Genomic DNA, 26,998 nt, shown 5'->3' on the forward strand with positions numbered 1-26,998 from the left:
ATAGTGCCCCATCATTGGTATCAGTGGGAGGAATGGTGCCCCATCATTGGTATCAATGGGAAGAATAGTGTCCCATCATTGGTATCAGTGGGAGGAATGGTGCCCCATCATTGGTATCAATGGGAAGAATAGTGCCCCATCATTGGTATCAGTGGGAGGAATAGTGCCCCATTATAGGTGTCAGTGGGATGAATAGTACCCCATCATTGGTGTCAGTGGGAGGAATAGTGCCCCATTATAGGTGTCAGTGGGAGGAATAGTGCCCCATGATTGGTGTCAGTGGGATGAATAGTACCCCATCATTGGTGTCAGTGGGAGGAATAGTGTCCCATCATTAGTATCAGTGGGAGGAATAGTGCCCAATCATTGGTGTCAGTGGGAGTAATAGTGCCCCATGATTGGTGTCAGTGGGATGAATAATACCCCATCATTGGTGTCAGTGGGAGGAATAGTGCCCCATTATAGGTGTCAGTGGGAGGAATAGTGCCCCATCATTGGTGTCAGTGGGAGGAATAGTGACCCATCAGGACCATTCCGTGTGTTGTAAGAGAATCCTTCCAGCATCCAAGCCCCAGGCTCGAGATCAGCCTCCCACACTAGGGGGCACCCTAAAGGGCCGCTGACAGCCTCCTCAGCACTCCATCTCCAGCTTCCATCCTACTGACCCTTCTGGTATAACTCAGAGTACTTAAGAGAATTTAAGACCCCCTGCCAGCCCACTTGCTGGGGATTGGCTGGAGACCTCCTCAATACTCCAAGCAGCTCCTCCTAACCTCCATCCATTTGTTCTGGAAGCTTCTCCAATGTTCCAGCAAGTAGGGAGAGGTACCAGAGATGCTGCCTGAGGAGTCATCCGGCCTCCCCGAGTCACTCAGTCCTGACCCAGATTCCAGCCAGTCTGGCTCTCAGCCAGGTTACAATGTACCTACACTAAACACACAGCTAGCACTCTACACTAGGGGGTGCTCCATGCCATCCCCTGGACTGCGGTTGCTCGGACGCCAGCATTGAACCTCTGCGTATCTCTCGGGTCTCCATGTGGGGTACAGGCTCATAGAGAATGAGTAAGTTGCAGAGTTTGCCTGATAACTATCAGAATTCAAATCTATGGAAAACTACCCACAATGACTGATTCCAAATACTGAGTGCCCCCCCCCCCTCCCCCGCTGTGCCCATCCAGCCAGCGCCAGCCTTTTATCAGGCAGATTGGCCCATGGTCCCTGTATGGAAAGTTTCTCCTCTTGGCTGAGTCTCAGCTGGCGGCCGTTCCCTCTCCTGACTGATAACTATTGTTCTGTTATGTTTAGATTTCTTCTCTGAGAGTTTTCATGAGATGTAGAAACTTCCTCTTCCCCTCTCTGTGGTCTGCAGAGTCACACCAACCTTCCACATCTTCTCCAGGGGACTCAATGCTGGACCACCCCGGTGACCCCACTCTGTCCACCGCTGTGCAAAGCCCATGCTGGAAGCTTCCACCTGGCCTGGCGGACCCTGTCTAATGACCCCCTCTGACCTGGATGTACCCTGAGAGATGGGCAACCTTCTACACTGGGCATAGGGGCGAGAAACTCTGCTGTGCTGCGAGGTATTTACCATTAACGTATATGTGTGATGTCACCGGGATGTCTGTGATGTCACCACAATATGTATCACTTCACTGAAATGTACATGTGAGGTCACTGCGATGTGTGTGTAATGTCACTGTGATGTGTGTGTGTATGATGTCACTGTGAAGTGTGTGTGTGTGTGTGTGATGTCACTGTGATGTGTTTGTGTGATGTGTATGATGTCACTGTGATGTGTGTTTGTGTGATGTCACTGTGATGTGTGTGTGTGTGTGTGTGTATGATGTCACTGTGAAGTGTGTGTATGTGTGTGTGTGTGATGTCACTGTGATGTGTGTTTGTGTGATGTGTATGATGTCACTGTGATGTGTGTTTGTGTGATGTCACTGTGATGTGTGTGTGTGTGTGTGTGTGTGTGTGTGTGATGTCCCTGTGAGTTGTGTGTGATGTCACTGTGAGGTGTGTGTGATGCCACTGTGAGGTGTGTGTGATGTTACTGTGAGGTGTGTGTGATGCCACTGTGAGGTGTGTGTGATGTCACTGTGAGGTGTGTGTGATGTCACTGTGAGGTGTGTGTGATGTCACTGTGAGGTGTGTGTGATGCCACTGTGAGGTGTGTGTGATGCCACTGTGAGGTGTGTGTGATGCCACTGTGAGGTGTGTGTGATGCCACTGTGAGGTGTGTGTGATGCCACTGTGAGGTGTGTGTGATATCACTGTGATGTGTGTGTGTGTGTGTGTGTGTGTGATGTCACTGTGATGTGTGTGTGTGTGTGATGTCACTGTGATGTGTGTGTGATGTCACTGTGATGTGTGTGTGATGTCATTGTGATGTGTGTGTGTGTGTGTGTGTGTGTGTGTGTGTGTGTGATATCACACACACACACACACACACACACACATCACAGTGACATCACACAAACACACACACACACACATCACAATGACATCACACACACATCACAGTGACATCACACACACATCACAGTGACATCACACACACACACATCACAGTGACATCACACACACACACACACACATCACAGTGATATCACACACATCACAGTGACATCACACACACACACATCACAGTGACATCACACACACACACACATCACAATGACATCACACATACATCACAGTGACATCACACAAACACACACATCACAGTGACATCACACACACACACACACATCACAGTGACATCACACACACACACACACACACATCACAGTGACGTCACTGTGATGTGTGTGTGTGTGTGTGTGATGTCACTGTGATGTGTGTGTGTGTGATGTCACTGTGAGTTGTATGTGATGCCACTGTGAGGTGTGTGTGATGCCACTGTGAGGTGTGTGTGATGTTACTGTGAGGTGTGTGTGATGCCACTGTGAGGTGTGTGTGATGTCACTGTGAGGTGTGTGATGCCACTGTGAGGTGTGTGTGATGCCACTGTGAGGTGTGTGATGTCACTGTGAGGTGTGTGTGATGCCACTGTGAGGTGTGTGTGATGTCACTGTGAAGTGTGTTTGTGATGTCACTGTGATGTGCGTGTGATGTCACTGTAATGTGTGTGTGTGTGTGTGTGTGTGTGTGTGTGTGATGTCACTGTGATGTGTGTGTGATGTCACTGTGATGTGTGTGTGTGTGTGTGTGTGTGTGTGTGTGTGATGTCACTGTGATGTGTGTGTGTGTGTGTGTGATGTCACTGTGATGTGTGTGTATGTGTGTGTGTGTGATGTCACTGTGATGTGTGTTTGTGTGATGTGTATGATGTCACTGTGATGTGTGTTTGTGTGATGTCACTGTGATGTGTGTGTGTGTGTGTGTGTGTGTGTGTGTGATGTCCCTGTGAGTTGTGTGTGATGTCACTGTGAGGTGTGTGTGATGCCACTGTGAGGTGTGTGTGATGTTACTGTGAGGTGTGTGTGATGCCACTGTGAGGTGTGTGTGATGTCACTGTGAGGTGTGTGTGATGTCACTGTGAGGTGTGTGTGATGCCACTGTGAGGTGTGTGTCATGTCACTGTGAGGTGTGTGTGATGCCACTGTGAGGTGTGTGTCATGTCACTGTGAGGTGTGTGTGATGCCACTGTGAGGTGTGTGTGATGCCACTGTGAGGTGTGTGTGATGCCACTGTGAGGTGTGTGTGATGTCACTGTGAGGTGTGTGTGATGCCACTGTGAGGTGTGTGTGATGCCACTGTGAGGTGTGTGTGATGCCACTGTGAGGTGTGTGTGATGTCACTGTGAGGTGTGTGTGATGCCACTGTGAGGTGTGTGTGATGCCACTGTGAGGTGTGTGTGATGCCCCTGTGAGGTGTGTGTGATGTCACTGTGAGGTGTGTGTGATGTCACTGTGAGGTGTGTTTGTGATGTCACTGTGATGTGTGTGTGATGTCACTGTAATGTGTGTGTGTGTGTGATGTCACTGTGATGTGTGTGTGTGTGTGTGTGTGTGTGTGTGTGATGTCACTGTGATGTGTGTGTGTGTGTGTGTGTGTGATGTCACTGTGATGTGTGTGTGTGATTTCACTGTGATGTGTGTGTGTGTGTGTGTGTGATGTCACTGTGATGTGTGTGTTTGATGTCACTGTGATGTGTGTGTGTGTGTGATGTCACTGTGATGTATGTGTGATGTCATTGTGATGTGTGTGTGTGTGTGTGTGATGTCACTGTGATGTGTGTGATATCACTGTGATGTGTGTGTGTGTGTGTGTGTGTGTGATGTCACTGTGATGTGTGTGATATCACTGTGATGTGTGTGTGTGTGTGTGTGTGTGTGTGATGTCACTGTGATGTGTGTGTGTGATGTCACTGTGATGTGTGTGTGATGTCACTGTGATGTGTGTGTGATGTCATTGTGATGTGTGTGTGTGTGTGTGTGTGTGATATCACACACACACACACACACATCACAGTGACATCACACAAACACACACACACACACACACACATCACAATGACATCACACACACATCACAGTGACATCACACACACACATCACAGTGACATCACACACACACACATCACAGTGACATCACACACACACACACACACACACACACACATCACAGTGATATCACACACATCACAGTGACATCACACACACACACATCACAGTGACATCACACACACACACACATCACAATGACATCACACATACATCACAGTGACATCACACACACACACATCACAGTGACATCACACACACACACACACACATCACAGTGACATCACACACACACACACACACATCACAGTGACGTCACTGTGATGTGTGTGTGTGTGTGTGTGTGTGATGTCACTGTGATGTGTGTGTGTGTGATGTCACTGTGAGTTGTGTGTGATGCCACTGTGAGGTGTGTGTGATGCCACTGTGAGGTGTGTGTGATGTTACTGTGAGGTGTGTGTGATGCCACTGTGAGGTGTGTGTGATGTCACTGTGAGGTGTGTGATGCCACTGTGAGGTGTGTGTGATGCCACTGTGAGGTGTGTGATGTCACTGTGAGGTGTGTGTGATGCCACTGTGAGGTGTGTGTGATGTCACTGTGAAGTGTGTTTGTGATGTCACTGTGATGTGCGTGTGATGTCACTGTAATGTGTGTGTGTGTGTGTGTGTGTGTGTGTGTGTGTGTGTGATGTCACTGTGATGTGTGTGTGATGTCACTGTGATGTGTGTGTGTGTGTGTGTGTGTGTGTGTGTGTGTGTGTGTGTGTGTGATGTCACTGTGATGTGTGTGTGATGTCACTGTGATGTGTGTGTGTGTGTGTGTGTGTGTGTGTGTGATGTCACTGTGATGTGTGTGTGTGTGTGTGTGTGTGTGATGTCACTGTGATGTGTGTGTGTGATTTCACTGTGATGTGTGTGTGTGTGTGTGATGTCACTGTGATGTGTGTGTGTGTGTGTGTGATGTCACTGTGATGTGTGTGTGTGATGTCACTGTGATGTGTGTGTGTGTGTGTGATGTCACTGTGATGTATGTGTGATGTCATTGTGATGTGTGTGTGTGTGATGTCACTGTGATGTGTGTGTGTGTGATGTCACTGTGATGTGTGTGTGTGTGTGTGTGTGTGTGTGTGTGTCTGTGTGTGTGTGTGTGTGTGTGTGTGATATCACTGTGATGTGTGTGTGCGTGTGTGTGATGTCACTGTGATGTGTGTGTGTGTGTGATGTCACTGTGATGTGTGTGTGATGTCACTGTAATGTGTGTGTGATGTCATTGTGATGTGTGTGTGTGTGTGTGTGTGTGTGTGTGTGATGTCACTGTGATGTGTGTGTGTGTGTGATGTCACTGTGATGTGTGTGTGTGTGTGTGTGTGTGATGTCACTGTGATGTGTGTGTGTGTGATGTCACTGTGATGTGTGTGTGTGATGTCACTGTGATGTGTGTGTGATGTCACTGTGATGTGTGTGTGTGTGTGTGTGTGATGTCACTGTGATGTGTGTGTGATGTCACTGTGATGTGTGTGTGTGTGTGTGTGTGTGATGTCACTGTGATGTGTGTGTGTGATGTCACTGTGATGTGTGTGTGTGTGTGTGTGTGTGTGTGATGTCACTGTGATGTGTGTGTGATGTCACTGTGATGTGTGTGTGTGATGTCACTGTGATGTGTGTGTGTGTGTGTGTGATGTCACTGTGATGTGTGTGATGTCACTGTGATGTGTGTGTGTGTGTGTGATGTCACTGTGATGTGTGTGTGTGATGTCACTGTGATGTCACTGTGATGTGTGTGTGTGATGTCACTGTGGTGTGTGTCTGTGTGTGATGTCACTGTGAGTTGTGTGTGATGTCACCGTGAGGTGTGTTTGTGTGTGTGTGATGTCACTTTGAGGTGTGTGTGATGTCACTGTGAGGTGTGTGTGATGTCACTGTAAGGTGTGTGTGATGTCACTGTGATGTCACTATGAAGTCTGTGTGATGTCACTGTGAGGTGTGTGAACATGAAATGAGTATTACATTTCATATTGTGTAAAATAAGGAATTCCCGGCTGATATATTGATCTACAGTTGGAATCTGTTCCAATCGGAGCCGTGTGACGATCGTTCTCTCGTATTGATCGCTGGGAATACAGACAATAATTAGGGTTGTGATTGATCTGATTTCCATTTTATGACAAGGCCTGGGAAATGTTTGTGGTGAGATTTCCGGCGTCTCTCATCTCTTCATACAACGGAGAGAAAATAGAGCAAAGAAAATCATAAATATCTACAAAATGTACAATAGGGTTCAATATAAAGTACATGTATAATACAATGGGGGGGGCTCCAGTATAAAGTACATGTATAATACAATGGGGGGGGGGGGGGCTCCAGTATAAAGTACATGTATAATACAATGGGGGGGCTCCAGTATAAAGTACATGTATAATACAATGGGGGGGGGGGGCTCCAGTATAAAGTACATGTATAATACAATGGGGGGGGGGGGCTCCAGTATAAAGTACATGTATAATACAATGGGGGGGGCTCCAGTATAAAGTACATGTATAATACAATGGGGAGGGGCTCCAGTATAAAGTACATGTATAATACAATGGGGGGGGGGCTCCAGTATAAAGTACATGTATAATACAATGGGGGGGGGGGGCTCCAGTATAAAGTACATGTATAATACAATGGGGGGGGGGCTCCAGTATAAAGTACATGTATAATACAATGGGGGGGGGGCTCCAGTATAAAGTACATGTATAATACAATGGGGGGGGGCTCCAGTATAAAGTACATGTATAATACAATGGGGGGGGGCTCCAGTATAAAGTACATGTATAATACAATGGGGGGGGGCTCCAGTATAAAGTACATGTATAATACAATGGGGGGGGCTCCAGTATAAAGTACATGTATAATAAAATGGGGGGGGCTCCAGTATAAAGTACATGTATAATACAATGGGGTGGGGGGGCTCCAGTATAAAGTACATGTATAATACAATGGGGGGGGGCTCCAGTATAAAGTACATGTATAATACAATGAGGGGGGGGCTCCAGTATAAAGTACATGTATAATACAATGGGGGGGGGGGCTCCAGTATAAAGAACATGTATAATACAATGGGGGGGGGGCTCCAGTATAAAGTACATGTATAATACAATGGGGGGGGGGGCTCCAGTATAAAGTACATGTATAATACAATGGGGGGGGGGGCTCCAGTATAAAGTACATGTATAATACAATGGGGGGGGCTCCAGTATAAAGTACATGTATAATACAATGGGGGGGGGGGGCTCCAGTAAAAAGTACATGTATAATACAATGGGGGGGGGGGGCTCCAGTATAAAGTACATGTACAATACAATGGGGGGGGGGCTCCAGTATAAAGTACATGTATAATACAATGGGGGGGGCTCCAGTATAAAGTACATGTATAATACAATGGGGGGGGCTCCAGTAAAAAGTACATGTATAATACAATAGGGGGGGCTCCAGTATAAAGTACATGTATAATACAATGGGGGGGGGGGCTCCAGTAAAAAGTACATGTATAATACAATGGGGGGGGGGGGCTCCTGTAAAAAGTACATGTATAATACAATGGGGGGGGGGGCTCCAATATAAAGTACATGTATAATACTATGGGGGGGGGGCTCCAGTATAAAGTACATGTATAATACAATGGGGGGGCTCCAGTATAAAGCACATGTATAATAGAATGGGGGGGGGGGCTTCAGTATAAAGCACATGTATAATAGAATGTGGGGGGGCTCCAGTATAAAGTACATGTATAATACAATGGGGGGGTCTCCAGTATAAAGTACATGTATAATACAATGGGGGGGGGGCTCCAGTATAAAGTACATGTATAATACAATGGGGGGTCTCCAGTATAAAGTACATGTATAATACAATGGGGGGGGGGGGCTCCAGTATAAAGTACATGTACAATACAATGGGGGGGGGACTCCAGTATAAAGTACATGTACAATACAATGGGGGGGGCTCCAGTATAAAGTACATGTACAATACAATGGGGGGGGGACTCCAGTATAAAGTACATGTACAATACAATGGGGGGGCTCCAGTATAAAGCACATGTATAATACAATGGGGGGGCTCCAGTATAAAGTACATGTATAATACAATGGGGGGGGGGCTCCAGTATAAAGTACATGTATAATACAATGGGGGGGGGGGGGGCTCCAGTATAAAGTACATGTATAATACAATGGGGGGGGGGCTCCAGTATAAAGTACATGTATAATACAATGGGGGGGCTCCAGTATAAAGTACATGTACAATACAATGGGGGGGGGACTCCAGTATAAAGTACATGTACAATACAATGGGGGGGGGCTCCAGTATAAAGTACATGTATAATGTGTGTGTGTGTGATGTCATTGTGATGTGTGTGTGTGTGTGTGTGATGTCACTGTGATGTGTGTGTGTGTGTGTGTGTGTGTGTGTGTGTGTGTGTGTGTGTGTGTGTGTGTGTGTGATATCACTGTGATGTGTGTGTGCGTGTGTGTGATGTCACTGTGATGTGTGTGTGTGTGTGATGTCACTGTGATGTGTGTGTGATGTCACTGTAATGTGTGTGTGATGTCATTGTGATGTGTGTGTGTGTGTGTGTGTGTGTGTGATGTCACTGTGATGTGTGTGTGTGTGTGATGTCACTGTGATGTGTGTGTGTGTGTGTGTGTGTGTGTGTGATGTCACTGTGATGTGTGTGTGTGTGATGTCACTGTGATGTGTGTGTGTGATGTCACTGTGATGTGTGTGTGATGTCACTGTGATGTATGTGTGTGTGTGTGTGTGTGTGATGTCACTGTGATGTGTGTGTGTGATGTCACTGTGATGTGTGTGTGTGTGTGTGTGTGTGTGTGATGTCACTGTGATGTGTGTGTGATGTCACTGTGATGTGTGTGTGTGATGTCACTGTGATGTGTGTGTGTGTGTGTGATGTCACTGTGGTGTGTGTCTGTGTGTGATGTCACTGTGAGTTGTGTGTGATGTCACCGTGAGGTGTGTTTGTGTGTGTGTGATGTCACTTTGAGGTGTGTGTGATGTCACTGTGAGGTGTGTGTGATGTCACTGTAAGGTGTGTGTGATGTCACTGTGATGTCACTATGAAGTCTGTGTGATGTCACTGTGAGGTGTGTGAACATGAAATGAGTATTACATTTCATATTGTGTAAAATAAGGAATTCCCGGCTGATATATTGATCTACAGTTGGAATCTGTTCCAATCGGAGCCGTGTGACGATCGTTCTCTCGTATTGATCGCTGGGAATACAGACAATAATTAGGGTTGTGATTGATCTGATTTCCATTTTATGACAAGGCCTGGGAAATGTTTGTGGTGAGATTTCCGGCGTCTCTCATCTCTTCATACAACGGAGAGAAAATAGAGGAAAGAAAATCATAAATATCTACAAAATGTACAATAGGGTTCAATATAAAGTACATGTATAATACAATGGGGGGGGCTCCAGTATAAAGTACATGTATAATACAATGGGGGGGGGGGGGGCTCCAGTATAAAGTACATGTATAATACAATGGGGGGGGCTCCAGTATAAAGTACATGTATAATACAATGGGGGGGGGGGGCTCCAGTATAAAGTACATGTATAATACAATGGGGGGGGGCTCCAGTATAAAGTACATGTATAATACAATGGGGGGGGGGGGGGCTCCAGTATAAAGTACATGTATAATACAATGGGGGGGGGGCTCCAGTATAAAGTACATGTATAATACAATGGGGGGGCTCCAGTATAAAGTACATGTACAATACAATGGGGGGGGGACTCCAGTATAAAGTACATGTATAATACAATGGGGGGGGACTCCAGTATAAAGTACATGTACAATACAATGGGGGGGGGCTCCAGTATAAAGTACATGTATAATGTGTGTGTGTGTGATGTCATTGTGATGTGTGTGTGTGTGTGTGTGATGTCATTGTGATGTGTGTGTGTGATGTCATTGTGATGTGTGTGTGTGTGTGTGTGTGTGTGTGTGTGTGTGTGTGTGTGTGTGTGATATCACTGTGATGTGTGTGTGCGTGTGTGTGATGTCACTGTGATGTGTGTGTGTGTGTGATGTCACTGTGATGTGTGTGTGATGTCACTGTAATGTGTGTGTGATGTCATTGTGATGTGTGTGTGTGTGTGTGTGTGTGTGTGTGTGTGTGTGATGTCACTGTGATGTGTGTGTGTGTGTGATGTCACTGTGATGTGTGTGTGTGTGTGTGTGTGTGTGTGTGTGTGATGTCACTGTGATGTGTGTGTGTGTGATGTCACTGTGATGTGTGTGTGTGATGTCACTGTGATGTGTGTGTGATGTCACTGTGATGTGTGTGTGTGTGTGTGTGTGTGTGATGTCACTGTGATGTGTGTGTGTGATGTCACTGTGATGTGTGTGTGTGTGTGTGTGTGTGATGTCACTGTGATGTGTGTGTGATGTCACTGTGATGTGTGTGTGTGATGTCACTGTGATGTGTGTGTGTGTGTGTGATGTCACTGTGATGTGTGTGATGTCACTGTGATGTGTGTGTGTGTGTGTGATGTCACTGTGATGTGTGTGTGTGATGTCACTGTGATGTCACTGTGATGTGTGTGTGTGATGTCACTGTGGTGTGTGTCTGTGTGTGATGTCACTGTGAGTTGTGTGTGATGTCACCGTGAGGTGTGTTTGTGTGTGTGTGATGTCACTTTGAGGTGTGTGTGATGTCACTGTGAGGTGTGTGTGATGTCACTGTAAGGTGTGTGTGATGTCACTGTGATGTCACTATGAAGTCTGTGTGATGTCACTGTGAGGTGTGTGAACATGAAATGAGTATTACATTTCATATTGTGTAAAATAAGGAATTCCCGGCTGATATATTGATCTACAGTTGGAATCTGTTCCAATCGGAGCCGTGTGACGATCGTTCTCTCGTATTGATCGCTGGGAATACAGACAATAATTAGGGTTGTGATTGATCTGATTTCCATTTTATGACAAGGCCTGGGAAATGTTTGTGGTGAGATTTCCGGCGTCTCTCATCTCTTCATACAACGGAGAGAAAATAGAGGAAAGAAAATCATAAATATCTACAAAATGTACAATAGGGTTCAATATAAAGTACATGTATAATACAATGGGGGGGGCTCCAGTATAAAGTACATGTATAATACAATGGGGGGGGGGGGCTCCAGTATAAAGTACATGTATAATACAATGGGGGGGGCTCCAGTATAAAGTACATGTATAATACAATGGGGGGGGGGGGGGGCTCCAGTATAAAGTACATGTATAATACAATGGGGGGGGGGGGGGCTCCAGTATAAAGTACATGTATAATACAATGGGGGGGGCTCCAGTATAAAGTACATGTATAATACAATGGGGGGGGGGGCTCCAGTATAAAGTACATGTATAATACAATGGGGGGGGGGCTCCAGTATAAAGTACATGTATAATACAATGGGGGGGGCTCCAGTATAAAGTACATGTATAATACAATGGGGGGGGGGGCTCCAGTATAAAGTACATGTATAATACAATGGGGGGGGGCTCCAGTATAAAGTACATGTATAATACAATGGGGGGGGCTCCAGTATAAAGTACATGTATAATACAATGGGGGGGGGGGGCTCCAGTATAAAGTACATGTATAATACAATGGGGGGGGGGCTCCAGTATAAAGTACATGTATAATACAATGGGGGGGGGGGCTCCAGTATAAAGTACATGTATAATACAATGGGGGAGGGGCTCCAGTATAAAGTACATGTATAATACAATGGGGGGGGGGCTCCAGTATAAAGTACATGTATAATACAATGGGGGGGGGGGGCTCCAGTATAAAGTACATGTATAATACAATGGGGAGGGGCTCCAGTATAAAGTACATGTATAATACAATGGGGGGGGGCTCCAGTATAAAGTACATGTATAATACAATGGGGGGGGGGGCTCCAGTATAAAGTACATGTATAATACAATGGGGGGGGGCTCCAGTATAAAGTACATGTATAATACAATGGGGGGGGGGGCTCCAGTATAAAGTACATGTATAATACAATGGGGGGGGGGCTCCAGTATAAAGTACATGTATAATACAATGGGGGGGGGCTCCAGTATAAAGTACATGTATAATACAATGGGGGGGGGGGGCTCCAGTATAAAGTACATGTATAATACAATGGGGGGGGCTCCAGTATAAAGTACATGTATAATACAATGGGGTGGGGGGGCTCCAGTATAAAGTACATGTATAATACAATGGGGGGGGGGGCTCCAGTATAAAGTACATGTATAATACAATGAGGGGGGGGGGGCTCCAGTATAAAGTACATGTATAATACAATGGGGGGGGGGGGCTCCAGTATAAAGAACATGTATAATACAATGGGGGGGGGCTCCAGTATAAAGTACATGTATAATACAATGGGGGGGGGGGCTCCAGTATAAAGTACATGTATAATACAATGGGGGGGGGGGCTCCAGTATAAAGTACATGTATAATACAATGGGGGGGGCTCCAGTATAAAGTACATGTATAATACAATGGGGGGGGGGGCTCCAGTAAAAAGTACATGTATAATACAATGGGGGGGGGCTCCAGTATAAAGTACATGTACAATACAATGGGGGGGGGGGCTCCAGTATAAAGTACATGTATAATACAATGGGGGGGGCTCCAGTATAAAGTACATGTATAATACAATGGGGGGGGCTCCAGTAAAAAGTACATGTATAATACAATAGGGGGGGCTCCAGTATAAAGTACATGTATAATACAATGGGGGGGGGGGGCTCCAGTAAAAAGTACATGTATAATACAATGGGGGGGGGGGGGGCTCCTGTAAAAAGTACATGTATAATACAATGGGGGGGGGGGGGCTCCAATATAAAGTACATGTATAATACTATGGGGGGGGGGGGCTCCAGTATAAAGTACATGTATAATACAATGGGGGGGCTCCAGTATAAAGCACATGTATAATAGAATGGGGGGGGGGCTTCAGTATAAAGCACATGTATAATAGAATGTGGGGGGGCTCCAGTATAAAGTACATGTATAATACAATGGGGGGGTCTCCAGTATAAAGTACATGTATAATACAATGGGGGGGGGCTCCAGTATAAAGTACATGTATAATACAATGGGGGGGTCTCCAGTATAAAGTACATGTATAATACAATGGGGGGGGGGGGCTCCAGTATAAAGTACATGTACAATACAATGGGGGGGGGACTCCAGTATAAAGTACATGTACAATACAATGGGGGGGGCTCCAGTATAAAGTACATGTACAATACAATGGGGGGGGGACTCCAGTATAAAGTACATGTACAATACAATGGGGGGGCTCCAGTATAAAGCACATGTATAATACAATGGGGGGGCTCCAGTATAAAGTACATGTATAATACAATGGGGGGGGGCTCCAGTATAAAGTACATGTATAATACAATGGGGGGGGGGCTCCAGTATAAAGTACATGTATAATACAATGGGGGGGGGGCTCCAGTATAAAGTACATGTATAATACAATGGGGGGGCTCCAGTATAAAGTACATGTATAATACAATGGGGGGGGGGGGCTCCAGTATAAAGTACATGTACAATACAATGGGGGGGGACTCCAGTATAAAGTACATGTACAATACAATGGGGGGGGGGGCTCCAGTATAAAGTACATGTATAATGTGTGTGTGTGTGATGTCATTGTGATGTGTGTGTGTGTGTGTGTGTGATGTCACTGTGATGTGTGTGTGTGTGTGTGTGTGTGTGTGTGTGTGTGTGTGTGTGTGTGTGTGTGTGTGTGTGTGATATCACTGTGATGTGTGTGTGCGTGTGTGTGATGTCACTGTGATGTGTGTGTGTGTGTGTGATGTCACTGTGATGTGTGTGTGATGTCACTGTAATGTGTGTGTGATGTCATTGTGATGTGTGTGTGTGTGTGTGTGTGTGTGATGTCACTGTGATGTGTGTGTGTGATGTCACTGTGATGTGTGTGTGTGTGATGTCACTGTGATGTGTGTGTGTGTGTGATGTCACTGTGATGTGTGTGTGTGTGTGTGTGTGTGTGTGTGTGTGTGTGTGTGTGTGTGTGTGTGTGTGTGTGATATCACTGTGATGTGTGTGTGCGTGTGTGTGATGTCACTGTGATGTGTGTGTGTGTGTGTGATGTCACTGTGATGTGTGTGTGATGTCACTGTAATGTGTGTGTGATGTCATTGTGATGTGTGTGTGTGTGTGTGTGTGTGTGATGTCACTGTGATGTGTGTGTGTGATGTCACTGTGATGTGTGTGTGTGTGTGATGTCACTGTGATGTGTGTGTGTGTGTGATGTCACTGTGATGTGTGTGTGATGTCACTGTGATGTGTGTGTGATGTCATTGTGATGTGTGTGTGTGTGTGTGTGTGTGTGTGTGTGATGTCACTGTGATGTGTGTGTGTGTGTGATGTCACTGTGATGTGTGTGTGTGTGTGTGTGTGTGTGTGTTATGTCACTGTGATGTGTGTGTGTGTGATGTCACTGTGATGTGTGTGTGTGATGTCACTGTGATGTGTGTGTGTGATGTCACTGTGATGTGTGTGTGTGTGTGTGTGTGATGTCACTGTGATGTGTGTGTGTGATGTCACTGTGATGTGTGTGTGTGTGTGTGTGTGTGTGTGTGTGTGTGTGTGATGTCACTGTGATGTGTGTGTGATGTCACTGTGATGTGTGTGTGTGATGTCACTGTGATGTGTGTGTGTGTGTGTGTGATGTCACTGTGATGTGTGTGATGTCACTGTGATGTGTGTGTGTGTGTGATGTCATTGTGATGTGTGTGTGTGTGTGTGTGTGATGTCACTGTGATGTGTGTGTGTGTGTGTGTGTGTGTGTGTGTGTGTGTGTGTGTGTGTGTGTGATATCACTGTGATGTGTGTGTGCGTGTGTGTGATGTCACTGTGATGTGTGTGTGTGTGTGTGATGTCACTGTGATGTGTGTGTGTGATGTCACTGTGATGTGTGTGTGTGTGATGTCACTGTGATGTGTGTGTGATGTCATTGTGATGTGTGTGTGTGTGTGTGTGTGTGTGATGTCACTGTGATGTGTGTGTGTGTGATGTCACTGTGATGTGTGTGTGTGATGTCACTGTGATGTGTGTGTGTGTGATGTCACTGTGATGTGTGTGTGTGTGTGATGTCACTGTGATGTGTGTGTGATGTCACTGTGATGTGTGTGTGTGATGTCATTGTGATGTGTGTGTGTGTGTGTGTGTGTGTGTGATGTCACTGTGATGTGTGTGTGTGTGTGATGTCACTGTGATGTGTGTGTGTGTGTGTGTGTGATGTCACTGTAATGTGTGTGTGATGTCATTGTGATGTGTGTGTGTGTGTGTGTGTGTGTGTGATGTCACTGTGATGTGTGTGTGTGTGTGATGTCACTGTGATGTGTGTGTGTGATGTCACTGTGATGTGTGTGTGTGTGATGTCACTGTGATGTGTGTGTGTGTGTGATGTCACTGTGATGTGTGTGTGATGTCACTGTGATGTGTGTGTGATGTCATTGTGATGTGTGTGTGTGTGTGTGTGTGTGTGTGTGTGTGTGTGTGTGTGTGTGATGTCACTGTGATGTGTGTGTGTGTGTGATGTCACTGTGATGTGTGTGTGTGTGTGTGTGTGTTATGTCACTGTGATGTGTGTGTGTGTGATGTCACTGTGATGTGTGTGTGTGATGTCACTGTGATGTGTGTGTGATGTCACTGTGATGTGTGTGTGTGTGTGTGTGTGATGTCACTGTGATGTGTGTGTGTGTGATGTCACTGTGATGTGTGTGTGTGTGTGTGTGTGTGTGTGTGATGTCACTGTGATGTGTGTGTGATGTCACTGTGATGTGTGTGTGTGATGTCACTGTGATGTGTGTGTGTGTGTGTGTGTGATGTCACTGTGATGTGTGTGATGTCACTGTGATGTGTGTGTGTGTGTGTGATGTCACTGTGATGTGTGTGTGTGATGTCACTGTGATGTCACTGTGATGTGTGTGTGTGATGTCACTGTGGTGTGTGTCTGTGTGTGATGTCACTGTGAGTTGTGTGTGATGTCACCGTGAGGTGTGTTTGTGTGTGTGTGATGTCACTTTGAGGTGTGTGTGATGTCACTGTGAGGTGTGTGTGATGTCACTGTAAGGTGTGTGTGATGTCACTGTGATGTCACTATGAAGTCTGTGTGATGTCACTGTGAGGTGTGTGAACATGAAATGAGTATTACATTTCATATTGTGTAAAATAAGGAATTCCCGGCTGATATATTGATCTACAGTTGGAATCTGTTCCAATCGGAGCCGTGTGACGATCGTTCTCTCGTATTGATCGCTGGGAATACAGACAATAATTAGGGTTGTGATTGATCTGATTTCCATTTTATGACAAGGCCTGGGAAATGTTTGTGGTGAGATTTCCGGCGTCTCTCATCTCTTCATACAACGGAGAGAAAATAGAGGAAAGAAAATCATAAATATCTACAAAATGTACAATAGGGTTCAATATAAAGTACATGTATAATACAATGGGGGGGGCTCCAGTATAAAGTACATGTATAATACAATGGGGGGGGGGGGGCTCCAGTATAAAGTACATGTATAATACAATGGGGGGGGCTCCAGTATAAAGTACATGTATAATACAATGGGGGGGGGGGGCTCCAGTATAAAGTACATGTATAATACAATGGGGGGGGCTCCAGTATAAAGTACATGTATAATACAATGGGGGGGGGCTCCAGTATAAAGTACATGTATAATACAATGGGGGGGGGCTCCAGTATAAAGTACATGTATAATACAATGGGGGGGGGGGGGCTCCAGTATAAAGTACATGTATAATACAATGGGGGGGGCTCCAGTATAAAGTACATGTATAATACAATGGGGGGGGGGCTCCAGTATAAAGTACATGTATAATACAATGGGGGGGGGCTCCAGTATAAAGTACATGTATAATACAATGGGGGGGGGCTCCAGTATAAAGTACATGTATAATACAATGGGGGGGGGGCTCCAGTATAAAGTACATGTATAATACAATGGGGGGGGCTCCAGTATAAAGTACATGTATAATACAATGGGGGGGGGGGCTCCAGTATAAAGTACATGTATAATACAATGGGGGGGGGGCTCCAGTATAAAGTACATGTATAATACAATGGGGGGGGGGGCTCCAGTATAAAGTACATGTATAATACAATGGGGGGGGCTCCAGTATAAAGTACATGTATAATACAATGGGGGGGGGGGGGGCTCCAGTATAAAGTACATGTATAATACAATGGGGGGGGCTCCAGTATAAAGTACATGTATAATACAATGGGGGGGGGGGGCTCCAGTATAAAGTACATGTATAATACAATGGGGGGGGCTCCAGTATAAAGTACATGTATAATACAATGGGGGGGGGCTCCAGTATAAAGTACATGTATAATACAATGGGGGGGGGGCTCCAGTATAAAGTACATGTATAATACAATGGGGGGGGCTCCAGTATAAAGTACATGTATAATACAATGGGGGGGGGGCTCCAGTATAAAGTACATGTATAATACAATGGGGGGGGGGCTCCAGTATAAAGTACATGTATAATACAATGGGGGGGGGGCTCCAGTATAAAGTACATGTATAATACAATGGGGGGGGGCTCCAGTATAAAGTACATGTATAATACAATGGGGGAGGGGCTCCAGTATAAAGTACATGTATAATACAATGGGGGGGGGGCTCCAGTATAAAGTACATGTATAATACAATGGGGGGGGGGCTCCAGTATAAAGTACATGTATAATACAATGGGGAGGGGCTCCAGTATAAAGTACATGTATAATACAATGGGGGGGGGGCTCCAGTATAAAGTACATGTATAATACAATGGGGGGGGCTCCAGTATAAAGTACATGTATAATACAATGGGGGGGGGGGGGCTCCAGTATAAAGTACATGTATAATACAATGGGGGGGGGGCTCCAGTATAAAGTACATGTATAATACAATGGGGGGGGGCTCCAGTATAAAGTACATGTATAATACAATGGGGGGGGCTCCAGTATAAAGTACATGTATAATACAATGGGGGGGGGGGGCTCCAGTATAAAGTACATGTATAATACAATGGGGGGGGCTCCAGTATAAAGTACATGTATAATAAAATGGGGGGGGCTCCAGTATAAAGTACATGTATAATACAATGGGGTGGGGGGGCTCCAGTATAAAGTACATGTATAATACAATGGGGGGGGCTCCAGTATAAAGTACATGTATAATACAATGAGGGGGGGGGCTCCAGTATAAAGTACATGTATAATACAATGGGGGGGGGGGCTCCAGTATAAAGAACATGTATAATACAATGGGGGGGGGGGCTCCAGTATAAAGTACATGTATAATACAATGGGGGGGGGGCTCCAGTATAAAGTACATGTATAATACAATGGGGGGGGGGGCTCCAGTATAAAGTACATGTATAATACAATGGGGGGGGCTCCAGTATAAAGTACATGTATAATACAATGGGGGGGGGGCTCCAGTAAAAAGTACATGTATAATACAATGGGGGGGGGCTCCAGTATAAAGTACATGTACAATACAATGGGGGGGGGGCTCCAGTATAAAGTACATGTATAATACAATGGGGGGGGCTCCAGTATAAAGTACATGTATAATACAATGGGGGGGGCTCCAGTAAAAAGTACATGTATAATACAATAGGGGGGGCTCCAGTATAAAGTACATGTATAATACAATGGGGGGGGGGGGGCTCCTGTAAAAAGTACATGTATAATACAATGGGGGGGGGGCTCCAATATAAAGTACATGTATAATACTATGGGGGGGGGGCTCCAGTATAAAGTACATGTATAATACAATGGGGGGGCTCCAGTATAAAGCACATGTATAATAGAATGGGGGGGGGGGCTTCAGTATAAAGCACATGTATAATAGAATGTGGGGGGGCTCCAGTATAAAGTACATGTATAATACAATGGGGGGGTCTCCAGTATAAAGTACATGTATAATACAATGGGGGGGGCTCCAGTATAAAGTACATGTATAATACAATGGGGGGGTCTCCAGTATAAAGTACATGTATACTACAATGGGGGGGCTCCAGTATAAAGTACATGTATAATACAATGGGGGGGGGCTCCAGTATAAAGTACATGTACAATACAATGGGGGGGGGGCTCCAGTATAAAGTACATGTATAATACAATGGGGGGGCTCCAGTATAAAGTACATGTACAATACAATGAAGGGAGGGCTCCAGTATAAGTTACATGTATAATACAATGGGGGGGGGGGGGCTCCAGTATAAAGTACATGTATAATACAATGGGGGGGGGCTCCAGTATAAAGTACATGTATAATACAATGGGGGGGGGGCTCCAGTATAAAGTACATGTATACTAAAATGGGGGGGGGGCTCCAGTATAAAGTACATGTATAATACAATGGGGGGGGGGGGCTCCAGTATAAAGTACATGTATAATACAATGGGGGGGGGCTCCAGTATAAAGCACATGTATAATACAATGGGGGGGGGCTCCAGTATAAAGTACATGTATAATACAATGGGGGGGGGGGGCTCCAGTATAAAGTACATGTATAATACAATGGGGGGGCTCCAGTATAAAGTACATGTATAATACAATGGGGGGGGGGGCTCCAGTATAAAGTACATGTATAATACAATGGGGGGGGGGCTCCAGTATAAAGTACATGTATAATACAATGGGGGGGGGGCTCCAGTATAAAGTACATGTATAATTCAATGGGGGGGCTCCAGTATAAAGCACATGTATAATACAATGGGGGGGGGCTCCAGTATAAAGTACATGTATAATACAATGGGGGGGGGGCTCCAGTATAAAGCACATGTATAATACAATGGGGGGGGCTCCAGTATAAAGTACATGTATAATACAATGGGGGGGGCTCCAGTATAAAGTACATGTATAATACAATGGGGGGGGGGCTCCAGTATAAAGTACATGTATAATACAATGGGGGGGGGCTCCAGTATAAAGCACATGTATAATACAATGGGGGGGCTCCAGTATAAAGTACATATATAATACAATGGGGGGGACTCCAGTATAAAGTACATGTATAATACAATGGGGGGGGGGGGCTCCAGTATAAAGTACATGTATAATACAATGGGGGGGGGCTCCAGTATAAAGTACATGTATAATACAATGGGGGGGGGGGGCTCCAGTATAAAGTACATGTATAATTCAATGGGGGGGCTCCAGTATAAAGCACATGTATAATACAATGGGGGGGGGGCTCCAGTATAAAGTACATGTATAATATAATGGGGGGGGGGCTCCAGTATAAAGCACATGTATAATACAATGGGGGGGGGGCTCCAGTATAAAGTACATGTATAATACAATGGGGGGGCTCCAGTATAAAGTACATGTATAATACAATGGGGGGGGGCTCCAGTATAAAGTACATGTATAATACAATGGGGGGGGGCTCCAGTATAAAGCACATGTATAATACAATGGGGGGGCTCCAGTATAAAGTACATGTATAATACAATGGGGGGGGCTCCAGTATAAAGTACATGTATAATACAATGGGGGGGGCTCCAGTATAAAATACATGTATAATACAATGGGGGGGCTCCAGTATAAAGCACATGTATAATACAATGGGGGGGGGGGCTCCAGTATAAAGTACATGTATAATACAATGGGGGGGGGGCTCCAGTATAAAGCACATGTATAATACAATGGGGGGGGCTCCAGTATAAAGCACATGTATAATACAATGGGGGGGCTCCAGTATAAAGCACATGTATAATACAATGGGGGGGGGCTCCAGTATAAAGTACATGTATAATACAATGGGGGGGGGCTCCAGTATAAAGTACATGTATAATACAATGGGGGGGGGCTCCAGTATAAAGTACATGTATAATACAATGGGGGGGGGCTCCAGTATAAAGCACATGTATAATACAATGGGGGGGGCTCCAGTATAAAGCACATGTATAATACAATGGGGGGGGGCTCCAGTATAAAGTACATGTATAATACAATGGGGGGGCTCCAGTATAAAGTACATGTATAATACAATGGGGGGGGCTCCAGTATAAAGTACGTGTATAATACAATGGGGGGGCTCCAGTATAAAGTACATTTATAATACAATGGGGGGGGGGGCTCCAGTATAAAGTACATGTATAATACAATGGGGGGGGGCTCCAGTATAAAGTACATGTATAATACAATGGGGGGGGGCTCCAGTATAAAGTACATGTATAATTCAATGGGGGGGGCTCCAGTATAAAGCACATGTATAATACAATGGGGGAGGGGGCTCCAGTATAAAGTACATGTATAATACAATGGGGGGGGGCTCCAGTATAAAGCACATGTATAATACAATGGGGGGGGGGGCTCCAGTATAAAGCACATGTATAATACAATGGGGGGGGGGGCTCCAGTATAAAGTACATGTATAATACAATGGGGGGGGGGGGCTCCAGTATAAAGCACATGTATAATACAATGGGGGGGGGGCTCCAGTATAAAGCACATGTATAATACAATGGGGGGGGGGGGGCTCCAGTATAAAGTACATGTATAATACAATGGGGGGGGGGGCTCCAGTATAAAGTACATGTATAATACAATGGGGGGGGGCTCCAGTATAAAGTACATGTATAATACAATGGGGGGGGCTCCAGTATAAAGCACATGTATAATACAATGGGGGGGGGCTCCAGTATAAAGCACATGTATAATACAATGGGGGGGGGCTCCAGTATAAAGTACATGTATAATACAATGGGGGGGCTCCAGTATAAAGTACATGTATAATACAATGGGGGGGGCTCCAGTATAAAGTACGTGTATAATACAATGGGGGGGCTCCAGTATAAAGTACATTTATAATACAATGGGGGGGGGGCTCCAGTATAAAGTACATGTATAATACAATGGGGGGGGGCTCCAGTATAAAGTACATGTATAATACAATGGGGGGGGGCTCCAGTATAAAGTACATGTATAATTCAATGGGGGGGGGCTCCAGTATAAAGCACATGTATAATACAATGGGGGAGGGGGCTCCAGTATAAAGTACATGTATAATACAATGGGGGGGGGCTCCAGTATAAAGCACATGTATAATACAATGGGGGGGGGGCTCCAGTATAAAGCACATGTATAATACAATGGGGGGGGGGGCTCCAGTATAAAGTACATGTATAATACAATGGGGGGGCTCCAGTATAAAGCACATGTATAATACAATGGGGGGGGGCTCCAGTATAAAGTACATGTATAATACAATGGGGGGGGGGGCTCCAGTATAAAGTACATGTATAATACAATGGGGGGGGGGCTCCAGTATAAAGTACATGTATAATACAATGGGGGGGCTCCTGTATAAAGTAGATGTATAATACAATGGGGGGGGGCTCCAGTATAAAGTACATGTATAATACAATGGGGGGGGCTCCAGTATAAAGTACATGTATAATACAATGGGGGGGGGCTCCAATATAAAGCACATGTATAATACAATGGGGGGGGCTCCAGTATAAAGCACATGTATAATACAATGGGGGGGGGCTCCAGTATAAAGTACATGTATAATACAATGGGGGGGGGCTCCAGTATAAAGTACATGTATAATACAATGGGGGGGCTCCAGTATAAAGCACATGTATAATACAATGGGGGGGGGCTCCAGTATAAAGTACATGTATAATACAATGGGGGGGGCTCCAGTATAAAGTACATGTATAATACAATGGGGGGGGGGGGCTCCAGTATAAAGTACATGTATAATTCAATGGGGGGGCTCCAGTATAAAGTACATGTATAATACAATGGGGGGGGGGGCTCCAGTATAAAGCACATGTATAATACAATGGGGGGGCTCCTGTATAAAGTAGATGTATAATACAATGGGGGGGGGCTCCAGTATAAAGTACATGTATAATACAATGGGGGGCTCCAGTATAAAGTACATGTATAATACAATGAGGGGGCTCCAGTATACAGCACATGTATAATACAATGGGGGGGGGGGCTCCAGTATAAAGTACATGTATAATACAATGGGGGGGGGGGCTCCAGTATAAAGCACATGTATAATACAATGGGGGGGGCTCCAGTATAAAGCACATGTATAATACAATGGGGGGGCTCCAGTATAAAGTACATGTATAATACAATGGGGGGGCTCCAGTATAAAGTACATGTATAATACAATGGGGGGGGGGGCTCCAGTATAAAGCACATGTATAATACAATGGGGGGGGCTCCAGTATAAAGCACATGTATAATACAATGGGGGGGGCTCCAGTATAAAGTACATGTATAATACAATGGGGGGGGGCTCCAGTATAAAGTACATGTATAATACAATGGGGGGGCTCCAGTATAAAGCACATGTATAATACAATGGGGGGGGGCTCCAGTATAAAGTACATGTATAATACAATGGGGGGGGCTCCAGTATAAAGTACATGTATAATACAATGGCGGGGGGCTCCAGTATAAAGTACATGTATAATACAATGGGGGGGGGGGCTCCAGTATAAAGCACCTGTATAATACAATGGGGGGGCTCCAGTATAAAGTACATGTATAATACAATGGGGGGGGCTCCAGTATAAAGTACATGTATAATACAATGGGGGGGCTCCAGTATAAAGTACATGTATAATACAATGGGGGGGGGGCTCCAGTATAAAGTACATGTATAATACAATGGGGGGGCTCCAGTATAAAGTACATGTATAATACAATGGGGGGGGGGGGCTCCAGTATAAAGTACATGTATAATTACAATGGGGGGGCTCCAGTATAAAGTACATGTATAATACAATGGGGGGGGGGCTCCAGTATAAAGCACATGTATAATACAATGGGGGGGGGGCTCCAGTATAAAGTACATGTATAATACAATGGGGGGGGGGCTCCAGTATAAAGTACATGTATAATACAATGGGGGGGGGGGCTCCAGTATAAAATACATGTATAATACAATGGGGGGGCTCCAGTATAAAGCACATGTATAATACAATGGGGGGGGGCTCCAGTATAAAGTACATGTATAATACAATGGGGGGGGGGGGCTCCAGTATAAAGTACATGTATAATACAATGGGGGGGGGGGCTCCAGTATAAAGCACATGTATAATACAATGGGGGGGGGGCTCCAGTATAAAGCACATGTATAATACAATAGGGGGGGGTTCCAGTATAAAGTACATGTATAATACAATGGGGGGGGCTCCAGTATAAAGCGCATGTATAATACAATGGGGGGGGGGGGCTCCAGTATAAAGCACATGTATAATACAATGGGGGGGGGGGGGGCTCCAGTATAAAGTACATGTATAATACAATGGGGGGGGGCTCCAGTATAAAGTACATGTATAATACAATGGGGGGGCTCCAGTATAAAGCACATGTATAATACAATGGGGGGGCTCCAGTATAAAGTACATGTATAATACAATGGGGGGGGGCTCCAGTATAAAGCACATGTATAATACAATGGGGGGGGCTCCAGTATAAAGCACATGTATAATACAATGGGGGGGGGCTCCAGTATAAAGTACATGTATAATACAATGGGGGGGGCTCCAGTATAAAGTACATGTACAATACAATGGAGGGAGGGCTCCAGTATAAATTACATGTATAATACAATGGGGGGGGGCTCCAGTATAAAGTACATGTATAATACAATGGGGGGGGGGCTCCAGTATAAAGTACATGTATAATACAATGGGGGGGGGGCTCCAGTATAAAGTACATGTATAATACAATGGGGGGGGGGCTCCAGTATAAAGTACATGTATAATACAATGGGGGGGGCTCCAGTATAAAGCACATGTATAATACAATGGGGGGGGGGCTCCAGTATAAAGTACATGTATAATACAATGGGGGGGGGCTCCAGTATAAAGTACATGTATAATACAATGGGGGGGCTCCAGTATAAAGTACATGTATAATACAATGGGGGGGGGGGGGGCTCCAGTATAAAGTACATGTATAATACAATGGGGGGGGGCTCCAGTATAAAGTACATGTATAATACAATGGGGGGGGCTCCAGTATAAAGTACATGTATAATACAATGGGGAGGGCTCCAGTATAAAGTACATGTATAATACAATGGGGGGGGGCTCCAGTAAAAAGTACATGTATAATACAATGGGGGGGGGGCTCCAGTATAAAGTACATGTACAATACAATGGGGGGGGGGGGCTCCAGTATAAAGTACATGTATAATACAATGGGGGGGGCTCCAGTATAAAGTACATGTATAATACAATGGGGGGGGGCTCCAGTAAAAAGTACATGTATAATACAATAGGGGGGGGCTCCAGTATAAAGTACATGTATAATACAATGGGGGGGGGGCTCCAGTAAAAAGTACATGTATAATACAATGGGGGGGGGGCTCCTGTAAAAAGTACATGTATAATACAATGGGGGGGGGGCTCCAATATAAAGTACATGTATAATACTATGGGGGGGGGGCTCCAGTATAAAGTACATGTATAATACAATGGGGGGGCTCCAGTATAAAGCACATGTATAATAGAATGGGGGGGGCTTCAGTATAAAGCACATGTATAATAGAATGTGGGGGGGCTCCAGTATAAAGTACATGTATAATACAATGGGGGGGTCTCCAGTATAAAGTACATGTATACTACAATGGGGGGGCTCCAGTATAAAGTACATGTATAATACAATGGGGGGGGGGGCTCCAGTATAAAGTACATGTACAATACAATGGGGGGGGGGACTCCAGTATAAAGTACATGTATAATAAAATGGGGGGGCTCCAGTATAAAGTACATGTACAATACAATGGAGGGAGGGCTCCAGTATAAATTACATGTATAATACAATGGGGGGGGGGCTCCAGTATAAAGTACATGTATAATACAATGGGGGGGGGGCTCCAGTATAAAGTACATGTATAATTCAATGGGGGGGCTCCAGTATAAAGCACATGTATAATACAATGGGGGAGGGGGGCTCCAGTATAAAGTACATGTATAATACAATGGGGGGGGGGCTCCAGTATAAAGCACATGTATAATACAATGGGGGGGGGGGGCTCCAGTATAAAGCACATGTATAATACAATGGGGGGGCTCCAGTATAAAGCACATGTATAATACAATGGGGGGGCTCCAGTATAAAGTACATGTATAATACAATGGGGGGGGGCTCCAGTATAAAGTACATGTATAATACAATGGGGGGGGGGCTCCAGTATAAAGTACATGTATAATACAATGGGGGGGCTCCTGTATAAAGTAGATGTATAATACAATGGGGGGGGGCTCCAGTATAAAGTACATGTATAATACAATGGGGGGGCTCCAGTATAAAGTACATGTATAATACAATGGGGGGGGGGCTCCAATATAAAGCACATGTATAATACAATGGGGGGGGGGCT

General features: G+C 45.3%; 1 protein-coding gene across 1 annotated transcript in view; it reads left to right on the forward strand.

The window, feature by feature from the left end:
• The first annotated feature begins 1,328 nt into the window (after positions 1–1,328).
• LOC143956826 (olfactory receptor 51E1-like) overlaps positions 1,329–26,998 on the forward strand; it is a 54,793-nt gene continuing 29,123 nt past the window's right edge. Inside the window, exon 1 of the mRNA XM_077467000.1 lies at positions 1,329–1,585. Within this exon, the coding sequence (XP_077323126.1) occupies positions 1,518–1,585 (68 nt within the window). The 5' untranslated portion in view covers positions 1,329–1,517. The remainder of the gene's footprint in view (positions 1,586–26,998) is intronic.

This window comes from Lithobates pipiens, unplaced genomic scaffold (genome assembly GCF_037356315.1).
Source record: "Lithobates pipiens isolate NorthernLeopardFrog02 unplaced genomic scaffold, aLitPip1_a1.2 Scaffold_41, whole genome shotgun sequence".
Taxonomy (NCBI): domain Eukaryota; kingdom Metazoa; phylum Chordata; class Amphibia; order Anura; family Ranidae; genus Lithobates; species Lithobates pipiens.